Source organism: Mixophyes fleayi, chromosome 1 (genome assembly GCF_038048845.1).
Source record: "Mixophyes fleayi isolate aMixFle1 chromosome 1, aMixFle1.hap1, whole genome shotgun sequence".
Classification (NCBI taxonomy): domain Eukaryota; kingdom Metazoa; phylum Chordata; class Amphibia; order Anura; family Limnodynastidae; genus Mixophyes; species Mixophyes fleayi.
Window position 1 is genome coordinate 398,127,409 of NC_134402.1, and position 20,983 is coordinate 398,148,391.

The 20,983-nt window shown below is 40.7% G+C and overlaps 1 protein-coding gene and 1 long non-coding RNA gene across 2 annotated transcripts in view; one reads left to right on the plus strand and one right to left on the minus strand.

The window, feature by feature from the left end:
• The window catches only part of LOC142098504 (uncharacterized), a 1,185,945-nt gene that overhangs the window by 404,780 nt on the left and 760,182 nt on the right, over positions 1–20,983 (plus strand). The window lies entirely within an intron of this gene.
• LIX1 (limb and CNS expressed 1) overlaps positions 1–20,983 on the minus strand; it is a 149,520-nt gene that overhangs the window by 92,180 nt on the left and 36,357 nt on the right. The window contains exon 2 of the mRNA XM_075181322.1: positions 19,047–19,210. Coding sequence (XP_075037423.1) covers positions 19,047–19,210 — 164 coding nt within the window. The remainder of the gene's footprint in view (positions 1–19,046; positions 19,211–20,983) is intronic.

The window sequence follows — 20,983 nt, forward strand, 5'->3', positions numbered from 1 at the left end:
ACAATAATAATAATAATAATAATACATTAAGGGCGTTGTCCTAAAGTGATATTAAGCCAGACTTTGAAGTGATGTTTTCACATTTTCCATCCTGCACATTTCTATCTGGGCACACAATCAGAAAATGATAATGCCGAGTGTTGGCATGGGGGTACTTTTTAAACTGGAAAGTGGGCAAAGCATCAATACATGTTGTAGGTGGACAAATGGATGTATTGGTGCATAATTAAATGGTCAGTACATCAGCATATGCTACGGTTAGTAGAATATCCTTGGGGGGGAATTCAATTCCCCATGATGTGCCGCAGAATGCCTCCAGAACACTGCAATGTATCTTGCCTGTAAATCACTGATTTACAGCTACCCAGAGAAATCAGCGATGTTCAGCTACCATAGTACCTGGAGCACAGATGGACAAATGATTGCACATTGCAAGTGACTTAATTCCCCCCTTACAATCTACAGTACCGGCAAACGCATAGTTTGCATTTATTCAGTGAATTTAAATAACACCAAGAAACTTTTTTTAAAAAAAAAAATAACCCCACTGGCTTGTCAGTGTGAGATTCTATATTATTTGACAATTTCATAAACTTTTAATCTATACAATGAACTTATTATTTGTATAAAGTCAGTCACAACAGATTTTTCCTACAGTTCAATCTAAAACCACAAATCAATTTTAAACAGCCTGGTCTTGCACAGTAGCTGGGAGAGACAGTTGTTTTGTTTCCCAGCCATTCTGCAGGGTGAAACAAGCAGCCCCAGAATGTCCTGGGATTTCAGCTGTATAGAGCTCTTGGTTTAAATCATCACATGCCTCTTTCTCCATGTTAGTCCTGCTGCGCTGCTTTGTGAAATACTGCTTCTATTCATGATTACTCTAAGAGGCAGCACAGAGGCTTTTACATGGGAAACGGTGGCGACTTTCTCTTACTGTTAGACTTTTATGTAAACATACAATGAGGCTATGTTACATACAATACTTGGGTCAAACGCATCATTGTCACAAATAATCAGCAATTCATCTGCTAAATATGGACATAATAATTCAATCAATTTAAAGCTAACAGGTAGTTAGTTGTTGTTTGTTAGTTGTTTGGCTTGTGCGTCAAATTAGCATTTTTGTGCTAATCTACAGCACTAAAAGTAATTTATGTATAACAGGTTATACAGGAGAGAATGGCATTTCATATTGCACAAATGTGCCTACTGGTTTGTCTATGATCATGCTTTTTTTCCACTACCCCAGTAAACCTCAGCGAAATGATATGCGGGTCTATGATCAAGTTGGAAATGCGTAGAGTAAAAACAGTAAACATTTCACTTTGAAATCCTGCCTACTATCACTTTAGGAATATCCTCTTCATTCATTTCATTTTATTTAAACCTAAAGCTGCACTACCATGTAAGGAGCAGATCTTACTATCTCCCCCGCTTACCTAGTCAAAGCCCCAAGGCTGCTACATGCAGCCGTCAGGGCCGGTGCTAGGGTCCACGGCGCCCTAGGCATTTTTAAAAAAGCACGGCCTCCTCCCTCCTCCCTTCTCTCCTTACCTTGTCTCACCACCGCCGCCTCTCTGCTCCGTCTCCTCCACTCACTGACACTAGTAAGTGGAGGGGAGGAGACGGAGCAGAGAGGCGGCGGTGGTGACAAAATAGCCTCTTCCCCCCCTCCATCTGAATGCTGTGCGGCGGCCGTGACAGGTATGGTCAGCGGTCGCCGCACAGTTTTAAAGTAATTCAGAATTCTGTGGCGCCCTCCAGAGCTCGGCGCCCTAGGCAAGTGCCTAACCTTGCCTAATGGGAGCGCCGGGCCTGGCAGCAGTAATTCCTGGGACACCTCCATTCTTCTATTAAGAGATTGCAGCTTATGATTGTTCTTTCCCCTCACACTCTCCCTATGTTGCCTGTGACTGAATCACTTATAAATAACTTTTGTGGCTGGATCATGTAGAAATAATTTATTGTAGAAATGTATTTCAATCAGAGGTGCAGGCACCAATGTATAATTTGAAATACACTTATGTTACATTGGGATGTGTTTTGTATGCTGGTGTCATTGTTTGGGTTGGTATCTTTGCTAGAGAAAATCTGTTTGCTGATAGCAGGAAATGTTAAGTAAGTCTTTATGTGAAGTGACAAAAACCTATTTAGCCTGTATACCTAGCAGGGGGCCGCTGCCTGGCTGTCTGGTGTTACTGAATCCTAGATAATGCAAGCATCAAGTTTTAGCACAGAGAAGTGTAAATATTGTTAGCTTTGCATTGCATGTAAATCCATGTTTGAGTAAACATATTGTATCCTGATTCTAGAAATAGCCTGTGAGGGTGTGTTAAAATCGGTATAAAAATCCCTGTCTTGTATTGAAAATTGTTCTTTTTGGCTTCATCTGTCCTGCTCCAGGTACCTTCAACCAGTGTGAGCAAATAAACAACACTTGCTTCAAAGAGCTGTTTGGAAACTTCTCTATTCCTGTGACATACAGATTAGACCCAAAATATTACCCGTTCCGGGCTGTTACTGAGGTTTGGACCCAGCTTTTCCAGTACAACTGCTCTGCCCGCTACCCAGCAGCTCTGGCCAGTGTGATGAGACCGGGGGGATCCATCCACAGCAACCCTGATCAATCGGAAGAGGTCACTTTTCCTAGAATAGGTATGAAATGGGTACCCAAATCATTGGGCCTGTGTTGAATACTACCCACTAGAGAAAAGAGACTGCATTATGCATTAGCCACAAGTGACGGGATCGAAGATGAAAGGGCGTCCAGCTTCCAGCTCCCTGCAGCATTGTGACATCATGACGCTGTCAGTGGAGAGAAGCCATTTAAAAATGTAGAAAAAAAGAATGAAATAACTAAAGAAGAGATGACTGGAGACCACATGATGGAGAGGGAGCTGGAGAAAACGGGGAATGGGGGACTGTAGAAAACTTGGTGGAGATGGAGCTGGAGAAAACAGAGGAGAAAGGGCCTGGAGAAAACAGGGGAGAAGGGACTAGAGGAGGATAGAGAAAATGGGGGAAGGATGCTGTAGAAAACATCATGGAGGGGGAACTGGAGAAAAAGGGGAAAGGGAGCTAGAAAGAAGGGGGTAGAGGGGGCTGTAGAAAACACACTGGAGAGAAGGCTGTAGATATTGGGGGCTGGAGAGAAGGTGGGTGGAGGAAAGAGAAAAACGGGGGGAGATGATTGGAGTGTTCTCTCTTGCCCAGAGCACTAAAATATCTATTTACGGTTCAGCCTAAAGTATACATTCTGCAGTATAACCACCTCCTGTCACTCACCGGACTGTGAGTGCCATTTCCCGTGTGTTCAGAAACCGTGGCCGTCCGCCATCCTGAGGGTCTGCGCATGTACAGCCCTTATCAAACCTTCTGTACCTGTTGCTTTTAATTGATTGGATGATCAGGCAACCCTCCCTATTTAAACCACCTGTGATCATTACCTGGTTGCCTGATCTTGGAGTCTCATTCCCCATGAGCCTCTGAAGGTGTTCCTGTGTTCCTCGTGTATTCAGCTCCTGCTGATTCCTGTTTGCTGCTATTGTGGTTTCCAGACTACTTCAACTCTCCTGTGTTCATCGTGCCTGCACTCAGCTGATTCCTATCTGCTATTACTACCGGACTCCTGTTCGTTTCAAGACTCCTGTGTTCATCGTGTCAGCTGATTCCTATCTGCTGCCTCCGTTACTACTACAGTGTTCCAGATCTTCTCAACTCACCTGTGTTTATCGTGTCAGCTCTCCGCTGCCTCCACCACTACTACTGCCGGATACCAGACAGCCTCAACTCTCCCGTGTTCATCACGTTTCCAGGTTCACTTACTACTGCTTCCTGAGTATTGCTTCGTTGATTCTGGATTACCTGCCGTGCGCTGCACCAACCTCATTACCGCTTCCACCCTCCAGTGGTCTCTCCTCCTGCCGGCCTTCAGCCGTTCAGGTATCCCTGCACGTCTCTCTGACAGCCTGCTCTCCTGAACCGCGGTATGCATACTTTCCATTGACTTTGCTTTTGTATTGCATATCCATCTGGACTGAGTTGTGTTCTCCTCCGGAGCCTCCTATCCACTGAAGCTATTGTTACCATTGACTTTGTTTCCTATTGCCTGGATAGCTATTGTGACTTTGTATACTTCAAGCAGTGCTTGTCAGTTATCGTTGTATTGTGGATATCATCGTGGGATCAAGTTCTGTGTGCCCCGTGTATACTCTGCTTTACATTCATCTCCTCGTGCCCCTCCTCACATATATATATATATCAGTGGTACAACTTGCTGACGCAGACCACTGACTCCTGTTCCCTGTGACACCAGTTTCAAGTATCCTCTCACATAAGCAGTGGTACAACTTGCTATACGCAGACCACTGACTTCCCCGTTACCTACTTTCACCTGGATTCCATGCCTTCACTATAGACAGCGGTACAACTTGCTATACGCAGACCGCTGACTTTCAGTACCTCCTCGCTACTCCTGGACATTCCTCCTCACTATAGCAGTGGTACAACTTGCTATACGCAGACCACTGACTCTCCTCACGTTTCCTTGTCCATCTGGTTCCTCGTGTACATTCATCTACTCATTACCAGTTGCTGCTAGTCATAGACTTTCCTTGAGCATTCTCTCACCATCTGCTGTTTCTCCTGTTCCGTTGTCACCCTGCTACCAGAGAACCATAGTACCAGCTATATTACTCTGGTAAGTCCATCATCTGGTGATATCCTGGGCAAAGACTCCTAGTGCCCGTGACACCTCCTTGACAGAGATGTCAGAGCCATGTCTGTTTTAGGAAATCCCTGACATGCATATACATTTATAGACAACAGCAGCACAGGCAATTGTTCAATTCAGTTAAAATTAACCAAAACGAATAGCGATATTTTGATGCAATACTGGTCTTTATCAAGTGCTACGTGTACCCCTACATGTATACAATTCAGACTATTGTCTGAGGGCTTGTTTAAAACTCCATACTCTACACATTATTAGCTAATGTACAAACTAGAGTCAAACTTGTTGGCTAGTGTGCAAACTCAAAAGAGAACATTTGGCGTTCCATATATTAGAAAATGCACCAGGGAACAATGCCGGGGAATTCTACAAAACAAAGCAAGCTAAGAAATCTTAATATGCTGATGGAAATTGATACTTATTTCTATAAATTTAAAAGAGACATAAAAGCAACATCCAAAACAAATCAATCTATTCATGTTGCAGTACATTTTACAGGGAAGTAAGACCAATTAATCAACTTTCATTGACTAATTTTCTCACCCTGTATTACTATTAGGGAATAATCTTTATTATCAGTAAAAAGACTCTCCAAGTCTGACAGCCATTGCCATCTGTTATAAAATTGAAGATAAGCAATAGGAATGCTAGATTCAAATATTGTTTGTGTTGCTCTTTATACTGTTCTATGTGTTAGGCTGGGTAGACACTACAGGTGTTTCACCTGGTTATCGTGCCATTCAAACAATAAATGACTGTTAGGTCGGATATCGCATCTCCAAAGAGTATGTTTAATTGCTCCAAAGCACATCGTATTATTTGATTTTATAAACAGGCTAAAAATCTCTATAAACGATAAAACGATGTTGGGCCAATTCTGCAGTGTGTATGCACTCAGGACCAGCAGTGTAGGCAGATCTCCAGAGAGTTTACAGAGTCACGATCCTTCCAGCAGATGATTATGACAGATGAAGAGCACAGATCTGAAAGTAAGTTGTGTAAAATGGTGTATAGTGTGTATACATGGATCGGCATGCTGATCGGGACTTTCAGTTCTTGGTAAAATAGTTAACGATATTGCATCGGGAGAAACTTTCTGTAGAGTGTACCCAGCCTTAGGCAATTGCATAATATATTGTTCTATGGCAAAAGAAGTTCCACCTATATTCCCATTTACTATCTTGGTTTACAACTATATTTTTCACTAAACTTGGCTGCTGATACTATCAGAAAGATTTATTGGTCAGGAAACATGTACTATGTAAGAAACTCAGTGAGCTTGAATGAATGAGCAGCCAATACAAAATCTCTCCCCAGGTGAGAAACACAAGCTAAGTAGAATATTTTAACATTGCGGATTTCATCCAACAGGTACATCCGGAGATATTTTACAGTGAGAATGGAAATGTCACTATGAAATATATTATGAATCTATAACACTAGAGCGTTCAGAAAACACAAATAAATGTCTGCATTTAGCGAGAGTTAAGTCTTGTTCTTAGATCAGACTTTGAAGACTATTAAGAACCAACTCTATAATTTGTTTTAAAAATCATAGCATGGCTTGCAAATGGTTGCTACTAACTTTTCTGCTGTCTTCAGAAAAATATCTATGTATTAAAGTTGTTTCAAAGCAACTATTATTTGCTGGAGATTTCAGCTGTTGCTACAACAGAATATGGCAGTCAGCCAAGACTGTTCCAACATTGTTGCAACAATGTTAGAGCTCTGCAAATACTTAGCCTTTAGTGCTACATATAATCTGACTATCTTGTTTGAAACATAACATAAAAAGTATACAGGGAAGACAAAACCTTGTACTTCTCACTTAATACACTATCAGAAAAGTGTTCTCAAAGCCTTCATGCAGCATAGACTACTATATGCTGAGCACTCTCATACAACACTGTTAATATTGTTACCAGCTGGCATTAAACAAATGCCATGTTGTGTTTGCCATGTGGTGTGTGTCCAGTGCTTGCATCTGTGGTGGAAGAATGTGATTGAATAGAGTAGGCAGAGCCCAAATAGGTGCAGTTGGAAGTGGGTATGGCATAATTGAAATCAATATGCTCTGTAGCCATATCCATTTACCTGTTTTACGAGAGTTAAAAAACGCTGATTTTACCTCCAGTGGGTAACTTATATTTTATTGAGAGTTAACAGCTGTGAACGCTGTAGGCAGTGTAATAACTGCCAGTGACTGTCAGAAAGTATGTGTGAACAGGTCCATTAGCTTACATTAGTTTTCCCATTTACAGAATGCAAGATTAACACATAAAATTAACCCCTTTATGTAGAAGTCATAAGACAGCAGAACAATGAATATGAATTATTAATATAATGGTCCTATTATCTGCTAGAGAAAAAAATAAAAAAAATTAATGGACATCTTTAAATCTGGTATTTTATGTTATAAAATGTATTTTTGTACTACTAAAATTGCATGAATAATCGCTACAGCAGGTGTAGGAAACCACTGGTTCTACTTGAAACTACAAGTCCCAGCATGTACTCTGGCTCTGGAATCACAAGCTGCCTAAAGAGATACATAAGTGAGACTATATTTGATTTGTCAACGGTTTTAATGCCATAGAAAATCTAGCTCCAATATTCAACAGAAAACTACCGAATTAGGACTTCTCATAATAAAGAGAGGAGGACAATATTTATGCTACATTTAAAGAGACCTAAACCTGATAACATTTAGGACAAGAGATCATCAAAAATATATAAAAAAAAAAATCTGAAAAAAAGAAAAAGAAAAAGTCCCCAATGTTATTAAAAGTAAAAACATCTGTTGAAACCATAAAGCACTGAGTGGCTGAGTTCAGGAAGAGGGGAGCCAAATGTCAGATCAGTTGGGGCTAGCACAGGTCTTACTGTGGGAAATGGAAATTGTTGTACAGATTCATGACCATACCATGTGGTTTTGAGGATTTACTAGACAGCCAAAAATGGCACAGAACTATTTTTAAAAGCACAGACATATAATATATGCTGTCAGTAGAAGATGGAAGGATTACTGGATAAGACACCCACCCAACACAATCTAACCACAAATACAGTATTTTATATTCATATAACATCAAGCTACAATATCAAGAAAAATTTAGGCAAACCTTATAACATAAAAGCAGTTTTTCAGCAACATAAAATTATACTTACTATAAAAACAGCTAATACCATATTATTGGCATTGGGCAGGATCCACATTTTAGTACATTTTTTAAAATGGTCTTAAATTTTAAATGTACAGAATATAAATTATACACACACACTTCTGACAATTATTATCAACCATATTAATTGTCAGACAGCATGGTATAATAATTTTGCACTCTTATTAAACAATTGTATATGTTTATGTATTTGAATGTTTTACAATAAGTTCATTGCTGCGATAACAAGTTTTGTTATATGCAGTGAAACTGTATCTTGTGATAATGGTATTTCCTTTATACAGCTCTATTACTGCATTTATATCAGTTTTATTGCTCCCACGCTTTATAAAAGAGTTCAAACAGTGACCTGCTCTTCTGAAAAAAAAAAAAAGAAGAAGTTCTATTCCAGTAATATCTTGAGTATGCTAATAACTCATTTGCGGATGCTATATAAAAAAAATTATCAGTAATACTGAATCTATCCTGGAGGAAAAATATCTCAAGGGAATTCCTTAAATATAATATATTTCAGGCTTATCATGTTAATCTAAAATGCAACATAGTACTTCCATGACTTTCCCAGGATCCAAGACAATGCATAGTCAGGAGACTAAAAAAAAAAAAAAAAAAAAAAAAAAAGCTTTAACCATGATTACAGAGAAGCCGTCTTTAATAAATTCACCATAAAATATATGGTTTACTGGATTATGGAAAATATATTTTTAATGAGAATATATTGTAAAGACCTACAAGTTGCAATGCCTTAGACAATTTATGTAGCAGTTACCAACGGTCCTCCTCTACGATTAGAGCATTCACAACAGAATTTAATTGTTACTTTCTTTTGTAAACGTTATAAAAGTTACATTGTGATTAAGGATAAACGTTTGTATGTATAATATATATGTATAATACATATTATACTATATACACATACATGTATACAGCTGGATTCATGGACTCATGTGGTTTACACTGTATTGTGACCTGGCATTCATCAGACTAGGTGATATTTTTCCAGTTCTCAAACCTACCCCATCTATGACAGTGTACAATAAGTTCTGCATTAGGATATGACTCTTTCAGCAACAAGGAAAGATACATTGACTTTAATGGAAAATAAAAATAAAAATTTATTTTTTTTAGAAAAAGGTTAGGCACCAGCGGTAATTTTTTAGGCGATATCTAGCCTGTCTCTTGGGATTTGTCCGATTCTGTTACAACTTATCAACTTTTATTAAAAGTTTCAGTGGCAGTCTTGATCAAGGCTGAAAGTTATAATATGCAATATTACCACTTGAGATAAGCACATATTTCAAATATTTGACTTGTGCATTTTTCCTCGAAATGTTGCACATTTGGCTGGAAGAATATAATATGTTCCCAGGTCTGCCCCAACCACATCACACAGAAGGATAAATTGACCATCGTCAGCCCAGCTCTAATCACAGACTGTAAATAACGGGAAATGTGACCCACATACACACACATTTTCTCAAAACAATTTCACTAACTAAAGATAACAGTGATATGGGACAATCTCTGGGAATGTGTAAAACTAACAGCATTGTGTAAATGTATAAAGAAGACAGTATATACATATATAATGAAAAAATAAATATTTAGCATAGTTCCCCTTTTATGTCAACACATTTCAACAAAGGGATCAAGTCTTTATGCAGTCAGTCATGGATATTTTGAATATGTTCACACAAACCATAGAACTACTAAGAAAGCTAAAAGGAAAAAATTTATGTTTTTAAAATAACGATTTTTTTTTTTATCATTGGTTACAGTGCCTGTACAAATAATATCTGCATTTCTATATAACCTTCAGTACAAAAAAAAGAGATTAAAACAACATCATAGGGTAAATGTATCAAGTTGAGAGTTTTCCTGCGGGTTTGAAAAGTGGAGATGTTGCCTATAGATCAGATTCTAGCTGTCATTTTGTAGAATGTAGTAAATAAAAGATAGCTAGAATCTGATTTGTTTTTCCAACCCGATGGAAAACTCTCAGCTTGATACATTTACTCCCATGTGTTAATTTAAAGACTTTTTGTGTTCTTCAGTAACATGATGGCCCAGATAGACTTCTCATAAATGTACCCACACAATGTGCAATTTACATGCCCATTCAGCCATTGTAGGCCAAATAAGACCGAAACGATTGTCTGATTCAGAGTGAATGTAATCTTAATTGGCATGGGCAGCACATCCTGTCATATTTAACCACATATTTTTGTTATGGTAGAAAATGAAACAATGTTTCCCTGTGATACATTCATTTTACCCTTAATTGAAACAGCTGTATATATGTGACCATATATGTGGCTACATTGGAAACACATCTGGCTTGTGTAGATAATATGTACACTTTATGTGGACAATAAATACATGAAATCAACTGAAGGGAACAGAGGGAAGGCTTCAGCAGCAGAATGACCAGCATCAGTCTCACCTGCAGGGCCCATAGCCATCACACCCCATGCAATGGCGGTAGATTTGCCAGTGCCCCCAGCAGACAAATTTACCAGTTCACTCACCAGGATGTAACGTATGTAACTAAGCACACCAGACAGTACCGTTATGTACTGGAAAAAATCAGGCTGGCGCCCTGCGGGAAGTGCCGGGTGCACATAAGTCTACTGGGTTCTTCTGTACAGTCTAGAACTGTGATGGCTAACCTATGACACGTGTGTCACTCGTGACACGCCGAGGCAGTTTGACTGACACGCCAGGCGTGTCAGTCAAACTGCCTGTTTTAAACATGCCAAACATTTTCTCTATACAGCACCTTCACAGACGCTTCTTTGACAGCGCCGCGGCTGCTGTACAACTCCTCATCGGCGAAATGGAGCTGCTGTGCATGCGCGGTGGCAGCAGCTCCTCCCTTGCATATCTCCCGGCGTGACCTCACTGGCTGGCTTCCCTGGGGCACGTAGGGCTTTTAATGGATATTTGTAATATTTAATCGTAAAATAGTGTTTTTATTGTATTGTATTATAGGATTAAAAAAGTAGAGATTACTCTACTTTTTTAATCCTATAATATAATATTTATATATAATCACACAGCTCTGCATACCCTGCAGGCTCACCAGAAATGAAGTCTTTGGTCTATTAATAAATACACTACATAAGATTGCTGGTGGCCAGTATCTGGTTTTACCCTGTAACCCAATAACAAATATATTTTATTTTTCTTGAAATGTCACGCGACCCAAGGAAGGCTACACTTTTTTCCGATTTTCGCCACACTAAGCTGAAAAGGTCAGTCATCACTGGTCTGGGACAACCGTTAGATCACATTAATGAAGGGACCAGCTGCCTCTCATTTCAGAAAATCAACACTGATTCGGACACATACTGTAACATTAGGCAAAGAGTCTGGAGAGGGACGCTGTATCGTACTAGACATCAACAGGGTTTTCAGAGGAGGAAGAAAGGGGAGTGATTATTGCCTGCACAGCATTCTATAAAGAATTCTTAATTATTAAATAACCCGTTCTGAGATGAATGTAAGTTTTTAACTTGCGTTCACAGACTGAAATGGAACAAGAGGCAAAAAAAAAAAAGTCTTGCCAGTTAGAAATCATGGATTTCATTCAGAACAGACGATTGTAAATTGCCTGGAATAAAGCAATTTTGGAGGAGTGTCTAATTGAGGTTGCTTTAATCTAAAAGGAGACTTTGGACTAAAAGTTGCAAAGATGTGCTTTCTGGGGATAATTAGAAAGTTTCAGATGAATCTATTTGCTCATGCAAAAAAACCATTTTGATCATAAGTGATTATGAAACTGAAGTATGAGACTGACGACATCAGATATAAGAGAAATAGGAGACATGTTTCTAACAGGCCTGAATTTAATGAGATGTAGAGTCACAAATGAGGTGCACGTCACATCAGGACACAAGGATGTGTATGCAGCTATAAGAATGAGTCTGGAGAAAAACCTGATTTGCAGATAAAGATGTGAGTAAACTGGCACATGCATGCCTGGGAAGATGCCAACCAGTGAAGAGCATTGCACAGCGCCTGATTCTAGTCCCCAGTAGATAGGAAGCAGAATGCATGTAGTGAATTTTGGAGAGTTCTCCTAGACTCACGAGAGAGGACCACCCTCCCGGATCGTGTCCACTTCTGTAGTGAAATAAGCGGTGGTGGAATTGATAACATGTATCACTGGGCGTCGCGTCAGCATGGCCTCAGCCCCGAACCAAGACATTTCGTAGTGGGGGATGGGGACCATGAGGATGCAAAATGCATCGCAATGCCCCCCCAAACCACCCACACCACTCGTACTTGCCGACTTTTTTGACTGAAAGGTAGGTTCAAGTGGCAACTATGAAAATGGGGCACCTACATACAAGTCATGAAAAATACATGAAATGCACTTAGGGTAAAGCCTCAGAAAGGTAACTATAAGATGAGGATCTGGAAACCTTAGAAAGATGGAGAAGATGGAAACCTTGGAGCATCAGATCACAGCTTTCTAAGATAGAGAAGGTCTGCAGCTGCTACTTCTCTCCACAGACACACATGAAGCAAATCAGATATATTTGTAATGTAAGTCTATTACCTGAGAAGCTTTTCTTTTTATAGGTCACACTTGCCAACTCTGCATGTATGTCAGGGAGACTCCCTGAAATAGGGGCGATCTCCCTCACTCCCTGAAGATCCTGGCATTCTCCCTGATGCTGAGCCAGTACAAGACGTGGTTGGCTTTGTCATCTGTGGCATGATGACACAGTTCAGAAATTGTGTCCTATGTCCATCAAGCCTATGGAGGTGGCCATTTTCATGGAGACCAAGATATAATCAAAGACTGACAGGTAAGACAACATGACTTCAGTAATGGAGACAGAAATGTAAAAGACACTTCAGTCTCTAGAGATTCATTAGCTGCTTTTCTTTAACGCATAGTTGCCTACTCTCCCGGAATGTCCAGGAGACTCCTGTATTTCTGGGAGACCTCCCGGGAGAGCAGGGCAACCTCCCAGTTCTCGCCCACACAATAGATAAGTTGCAGGGGGGGGCAGAATTAATGATGCAAATATTGCGTCATCTTAGCCCCGGGGGCCAAAATGATGCGATTCGTCATTCCCCGTCCCTGCACGCCCACCTCCCCCAGGATCTCCCTGAAGCCAACGAGGAAAAGTTGACAAGTGAGTTATAGGTATATTATGCAGAAAGCTTTAGCGTCCAATAGATTTTAAGCATGCGAGCAGGGCCTCCTCACCTTTTTCTCTGTATTACCCAGTATTGTTTATTACTGTGTTTGTCCTTAATTGTAAAGCGCTACGAAATTTTCAGACACTAATAATTAAATGATGACGATTATGATGATGTCTGTGTGTGTATGTTATGGAATTTAGACGGTAACCTCCAATGGGGCAGGGACTGATGTGAATGAGTTCTCTGTACAGCGCTGCGGAATCAGTGGCGCTATATAAATAAATGGTGATGATGATGATGAGCGCTACACCTAAAATATACTCCCACACTGTATCTGGCATTATCGTTCCTATTAAATTAATTAGCAGTTATTGATAGCAGTCTGTATGTGCAACTTTGAATTCCTGGAACTGAGATTTCATAAATTCCTCATTATATATTTTGTCACAAGATATCACACCAGTCTAGTGCCTTGGTTCAAATAGCCTCAGCTAGTTTTATTCACCAGCATCAAAAATATACAACACCTAAACAAAATACTAATCTGTCTGGCTTCTAAGTAATACAGCAGGAACACCCTCTCTAAAGTGAAGGAGCTGGTGTCCCACACATACAAAATCACAGCACTTACGGAAAACAAATTGCATTGTCTATCTACAGGCATTTGACCTGCTCCCCGGGCTGAGAGAGCAAGGAAATAAACTCATGTCTCTCTCTCGTGTTTGGCTATAGGAAGAGTAGGTATAAGGGTCCCTGGGGTATGAATGGAGAGAGAAGGACGGGCTCCATTCATACGGCCCATTTCAAGTTTTCCAAACAGCTACCAAGTTGCTAGTAACCAGGAGTTGCACCTGATGAGGTGCTGTTAAAAGGCTGGGGCCTGATTCATTAATGATCTTAACTTGAGAAACTTCTTATTTCAGTCTCCTGGACAAAACCATGTTACAATGCAAGGGATGCAAATTAGTATTCTGTTTTGCACAAAAGTTAAATACTGACTGTTTTTTCATGTAGCACACAAATATCAACTTTAAATTTCAATGTACAAATAAGCTATCAAGTATTTGTGTGCTACATGAAAAAACAGTCAGTATTTAACTTTTGTGCAAAGCAGAATACTAATTTTCACCCCTAATTTGTAACATGGTTTTGTCCAGGGGACTGAAATAAGAAGTTTCTCAAGTTAAGATCATTAATGAATCAGGCCCAAGGTTCTTAACTTCAGAGAGAGAGAGTTCACAAGTTAGCAGCCAGACAGGGAAGGATTTTGTTTACGTTAAATGAATTTTCATTCTAGTAAATAAATCTAGCTGAGGTTATTTAAACCAATGAACTGGACTGGTGTGACATATTTGGCTGATTGTGTGTAAAGTGCTGCGATCTACCCAAGGAGACAATACCCCTATCCCGATCTTATGAGAATATACCTCATTTTTGCATTCAGATCCTGTCAGTTGTTATGTGAGAAAAGCTGAATGTTTCCTTCCTGTCCCTATAGTCACTATCCCTCCCTCCTCTATCTACCACATTAAAATTGGAACACCCAGCAGGCAGGTAAAATCCTACTGTGTACACACACCATTACTAACAGTGTTACACTTTTTTTTAATGAACTAAATCTACTAAAATATTCAGCTATGGCTTCTTGGGCCAATAAAGTGTCTCTTCGGTAGTAGCTGTATCACAGACAACACTAGATACTGTTTTCTTGTACCAGTGGATTGGGAGTATTTTGGCCAGCATGTAATTTTTGATGCAATAATGGTTAGCTGTTACCCTTAAACAATGCAGTGTTACCACAGCACTTGAATGAATAAACTTGTCAAACGTGAAATTACACAGCTGGTTATTCTGAAGTGTGCTCCAACTCTATAGCAAGATATAATTTACAGCTAGCAATAACAATTCTATTGCAGGGAAATATTTTACCAGCACATTTTAGAAATTACCGCATTAAATGGGTGGACAGGAAGAAAGTGGCCCATTGCAATCATTCAGACTGTAATGGTTATTTTACTAGAAAAGTAAAATCAAATATATGATTGGTTGCTATAAAATGCCTAAAGTGATTCAGATATTGCTTGGAATGATGTCTTCTGCTACTATATAATGTAGAATGAAGTTACACAATGGACCATCACAGCTCTCACTTTATCAGCAAAATGCACTATAGCACAAAATAAGAATACATAGCTCACAGCATTTCAAATGACCAAAGAGAGACACTAAAGAATTGTTACAAAACAAGGTGCTCATAGATCACACTTCAGCATGTCATTCACATAATCATAAACTACATTTTATATACTTGAACACCACAAAGCAATGAAACATCTAACAATTTGGGATTTTACTCTTATTAGAGTAAATGGAAGCATTTCATTTATGCACATACCTAAGACCCAAAAGGTACAATCTGTCCCTTTTAGGGGCAGAAAAGAAGCACAGGAGATTTTGGATTTAAAACAGTGATTGTCCTTTCAAAAACAAAGAAAAAAGGTAAAAGCAAAACTTTTCTCTTGTCAGGATGTAGCAATAGTCATTGGTAACCCTTAGTATATGGAGAAACGCTCAATCCGGCAAAAACATCCAAAAGGGCTCCCTATAATAAAAAGAGTCCATGGAAGGAAAACATTTTCCTACAGTTCAAACTAGATATTTCCTAATTCTACAGCAGTTTTGTATTGGACAGTTCATATATGTAGTGTTCATTAAACATCATCACTAATGACTTTGGCATATATAGGTTGAGGAATGCATGAACGAGGGGAATCAACGCCACAGCAACCTGACCGAATCAGACAAACCATAGCAAGAGACAGGATAGCCTGCACTGGACTATACAGGACCATAAAGGCATCAGGGTCCTGTTGTATCTCTAGTGCTACAGTAAGTCATTTTTTGTATTTTAACTTACCGTACTTAGCTCCACCCAGTCCAGTAAATTGATAGCAGGGGGTAAATGTATCAAGGTCCGATTTTTTCAGCGGTTTAAAAATCGCAGAAGATAACCTATGATTTTAGTCCCCAAGTCACCAGATGTATTAAGCTACGATTTTTACTCTGATCTTGAAAATCGCTGGTCATCTCTGGCGAGTTGCTGCGATGTCAAACACTCCAGTGTTTAGCGAACTCTCCTGTGTTTCCTAATTGCGTGATTAGTAAACACATCACTGTTACACTGTCTGCCTATACAGCCGCAGGTCCAGCAGCTGTGAAAAGTTACTGAAGTCATGTTGTCTTACCTGTCAGTCTTTCACTAAATCTTGGTCTCATGAAAATGGCCACCTCCATAGGCATCAATACATGGACACAATTTGTAAACTGTGTCATCATGCCACAAATGGCGAAGCCAACCACATCTTGTACTGGCTCAGCATCAGGGAGAATGCCAGACTCTTCAGGGAGTAAGGGAGATCACCCTTATTTTAGGGAGTTTCCCTGACATTCAGAGAGAGTTGGCAAGTATGAATTATTTTCGTCGCTATTACCCTACTACACACAGGCCACAGGGGTAGAAAGAGCCCTAATGCTTTCAGCACGGGGCTGATTATTCCTAGAGGGGGGGGGCTCGCTCGTTTTTTTGGAGGACCCCACTCCCTAAGGAATCCAGCCCAGGCTGGTTTGCCTAGTGCTGGTTGCATGAAAATCAGCGGGACCCCACGCAAATATTTCCCCGATTTTCACGCAACCAGCAGTAGGCTGGCAGCACTAGGGTTAATAGTGGTCGTGCTGGGGGACCCCACGCTTTTTTTTTTTTTTCAACATTTATCTATTTTTAAACTTTTGACAGCCACCGGACCTCCGGCTCTACAGACAGAACAGTGTAACAGTGATGTGTTCTAATCTTGCAGCTAGGAAGCATTGTGTTGTATTTAGCAATTTTTAAAACAAACTCAGGAGAGTTTGCTTAATCGCAGCTTCATACATTTGAGATTTGTATAGTTAGAGTGGCAAACAGTCGGGATTTTGATCTCTATTGATTTTGGAAATAGCGATTTTGACAGAAACACATCTCTGGCGATTTTACATGAAATCTCAGGTTTATACATCAGCGAATGTCAACTCTCCCGAGAAAATCGCTGTATTTTCGAAATCAGAGCTTGATATATTTACCCCCAGAGCAGGTTCTAGAGGCACTTAACACATTTTTTCCAACCCATTTCCAAAAAATGACGAAATGCTATTTTCCAAGCTAAATCTGGTGCCAATTGAAATAAATTGAGCCCGAGACATGCCTAGTGGCAAGTACATGAAGTTGAGACATATACACTGCCACGTTTAACAGACTGAGTACACCTTTATCTGGCATACAAATTTGAGACATATCTGCTGTGAAGAGTAATGTGCAGAATTATATCTGGTGCCAAGTCTCATACACAAACAAATATCTGCGGGAAAGCCTCGTATGCAAAGCCAAATCATGTGCCTAGGCTAATATGCAGCAATGCAGGGCAATATCTGGTGCCAAATGAAATGACCAAGCGTATCTAGTGCAAACTATAATATGGAGGGTCATACCTTGAGTCAAGTACAATATGCAGAGCCATATCTGGTGCCAAGTATGTGCATTTATTTATCCATGCTGATCTCTCACGCCTGCTCTATCTCTCTCTACAATGGTAAAAGTGATGCCTCCTGCCTGGTTCCACAACTACAGTCAGCTTACTGGCTGATAGAACCGATACATGTCCTGCACTGACCACTGGCAGCCAATCATAGTTCAGAGTAGGGTAGGATCCTGAGCACATATCAGTCAATGACATGTGGACCTTGTGGAAGGAAGAGTGCGGGAGAGGTGTTGAGAATAAAAAGAAGCAGCTTGGGTCCTCCCTATGGCAGAGAACCCTGGGTAACTGCTCAGTTTTCCCCTTCACAAATGCTGGCCCTGAGAAACCTGCACCTTATTTGTATTCCACATGCCAATTTATTACCCCCTATTTTAATTATTTTCAGCATTTGTCATTCAGTGAATATTGAAGCCCTCGTTCCTACCACATTTACCGATCAGCGTTCACAATGATTGTGTTTCAGCAATCAAAGAGCCATAGAAACAAATGTCAATCAGTTCCTCTCCCTTTGCTGGACCCCTAGCTTGTCATTGGCAGGATGGGACAAATTATGAAAAAAGAGGTAAAAAACAAACAAACGTTAAAAAAGCATCATATGAGCTATCTCAATTTTTCACCCCTCAGATTCCATTCAGCAATTGTCAATGTTGACAAGCAAATTACAGATACTATCTGAGTTCTGTCCAAATGCAAAGGTCACAGGGACAACAGGTCATAGTTGTCCTAAATGCGGGTGGGAGCGAGCTGTTCCTGGCATCTGTTGTGGCAATGTCAACAAATTCAGAGTTTATGGATGTTTGCAACAAACTCTATCCTAGGGTTGATATTCAACTTCTACATCCTACAATATTTATATTCAGTCTGAGGCTAAACAATTGCATTAGAAACTTCACAGTCATTAGCAAAAGTAATCAATGCTAGATCCTGGTTAGCCCCTGCAGCACCAAATGTGCACCAATGGAAAACTTTGGTCATAGAAGCACTGATGGACATGAGCATGATTAAATATGAAGACATTTGGTGACTATGGAAAACTTTCCATCGGCTCTCCATTCTCGAATGTGTATGTGTACAATTCAAAGTAACACTAATGTACTGCTTTGTAATATACCCTTGGTCAAAGTGTTTTATGGCATATATGTATAACTCAATTTTATTTTTCAGATGTTTAGAAAACGGCAATCTACGATCAGTGCCGATATTGAATGAGGACATGTATAATAGGCTTGAGGTTGTAATGGTTTCTACTAGCTTCCCTAAGAACCTCTTCAGACACAATATTATGACATCATTATTTATAAATTAATAAAGAAGTATTTATAACATATTTCATACCTTTGCCAGGAAGAATTTGAGCACTGCAATATTACAATGATACAAAAAAAAGTTCAATCTCACCTGGAAATTTCCAAAACAACTTCCTCCAGGTAAGGTGACGTAGCAAACAAATGGTGGATCAGGGGATGGTACCGACTCATAAGCCACCAAGCTTTCACTTGGGAAGATTGCCTTTCTCTTTTCTTTTTTCTCCCAAAATTCTTGAAGTAAGGCAACTACATTCACTAGAAGAAAGACATAAGGTATGGCACATGTTATATGGTTACAAAATTACATAAGTCACAAACTGTTTTGTTTAATACAAGAAAAATGTCTTATCCTAAATTGACTGATTACGCCGATGCGTGGGGTGGCTATCCTGCACTCAGAGCTCCTTACTAAGGCAGGATGAAGCCTGAATGGGGAAAAGGAAGACCAATGCAGGGGAACCTGGGACACAAGGACCTCCTGCAGATGGTTTGTACCGGATCTTGCTGTGGGTTTGAGGTCTTTTCCCTGGACCTAAGTGAGACCTGGCATTCGTCAATGAGGTGTGGCAGCGAATCAGAATGAGTCAGTTGTACTCTGATTCACTGCCAGACTGACATTGTACTACAGGGGAGCTTACTCTCATGAGTGGGACATAATCAAAGTCTAATTTTGCAGGTGTACTTGGTGCTTGGAAGTCCCCTCATCACAGGTCAGGTAAGTAATGCACAGTCAATGTGTGATACAGGGGAGGGGTGGGAAAAAAATGTGTTGCTAGTGAGTTGAGGGGGGAGAGGGAAAGTGTGCTTCTATGAGGAAAGGGGGGGGGCAGGGAAAATGTGTTACTACTGAGGTGAGGGGGAGAGGGAAAGTGTGCTTCTATGGGGAAAGGGGGGGGGACAGGGAAAATGTGTTACTACTGAGGTGAGGGGGAGAGGGAAAGTGTGCTTCTATGGGAAAAGGGGGGGACAGGGAAAATGTGTTACTACTAAGGTGAGGGGGGGAGAGGGAAAGTGTGCTTCTATGGGAAAAGGGGGGGACAGGGAAAATGTGTTACTACTGAGGTGAGGGGGAGAGGGAAAGTGTGCTTCTATGGGAAAAGGGGGGAACAGGGAAAATGTGTTACTACTAAGGTGAGGGGGGGAGAGGGAAAGTGTGCTTCTATGGGGAAAGGGGGGACAGGGAAAATGTGTTACTACTGAGGTGAGGGGGAGAGGGAAAGTGTGCTTCTATGGGAAAAGGAGGGACAGGAAAAAATGTGTTACTACTGAGGTGAGGGGGAGAGGGATAGTGTGCTTCTATGGGGAAAGGGGAGGACAGGGAAAAATGTGTTACTACTAAGGTGAGGGGGGAGAGGGAAAGTGTACTTCTATGGGGAAAGGGGGGGGACAGGAAAAAATGTGTTACTGCTAAGGTGAGGGGGGCGAGGGAAAGTGTGCTTCTATGGGGAAAGGGGAGGACAGGGAAAAATGTGTTACTACTAAGGTGAGGGGGAGAGGGAAAGTGTGCTTCTATGGGGAAAGGGGGGGGCAGGAAAAAATGTGTTACTGCTAAGGTGAGGGGGGAGAGGGAAAGTGTGCTTCTATGGGGAAAGGGGAGGACAGGGAAAAATGTGTTACTACTAAGGTGAGGGGGGAGAGGGAAAGTGTGCTTCTATGGGGAAAGGGGGGGACAGGGAAAAATGTGTTACTACTAAGGTGAGGGGGAGAGGGAAAGTGTGCTTCTATGGGAAAAGGGGGGGACAGGGAAAATGTGTTACTACTGAGGTGAGGGGGAGAGGGAAAGTGTGCTTCTATGGGAAAAGGGGGGGCAGGGAAAAATGTGTTACTACTGAGGTGAGGGGGAGAGGGATAGTGTGCTTCTATGGGGAAAGGGGAGGACAGGGAAAAATGTGTTACTACTAAGGTGAGGGGGGAGAGGGAAAGTGTGCTTCTATGGGGAAAGGGGGGGACAGGGAAAAATGTGTTACTACTGAGGTGAGGGGGAGAGGGATAGTGTGCTTCTATGGGGAAAGGGGAGGACAGGGAAAA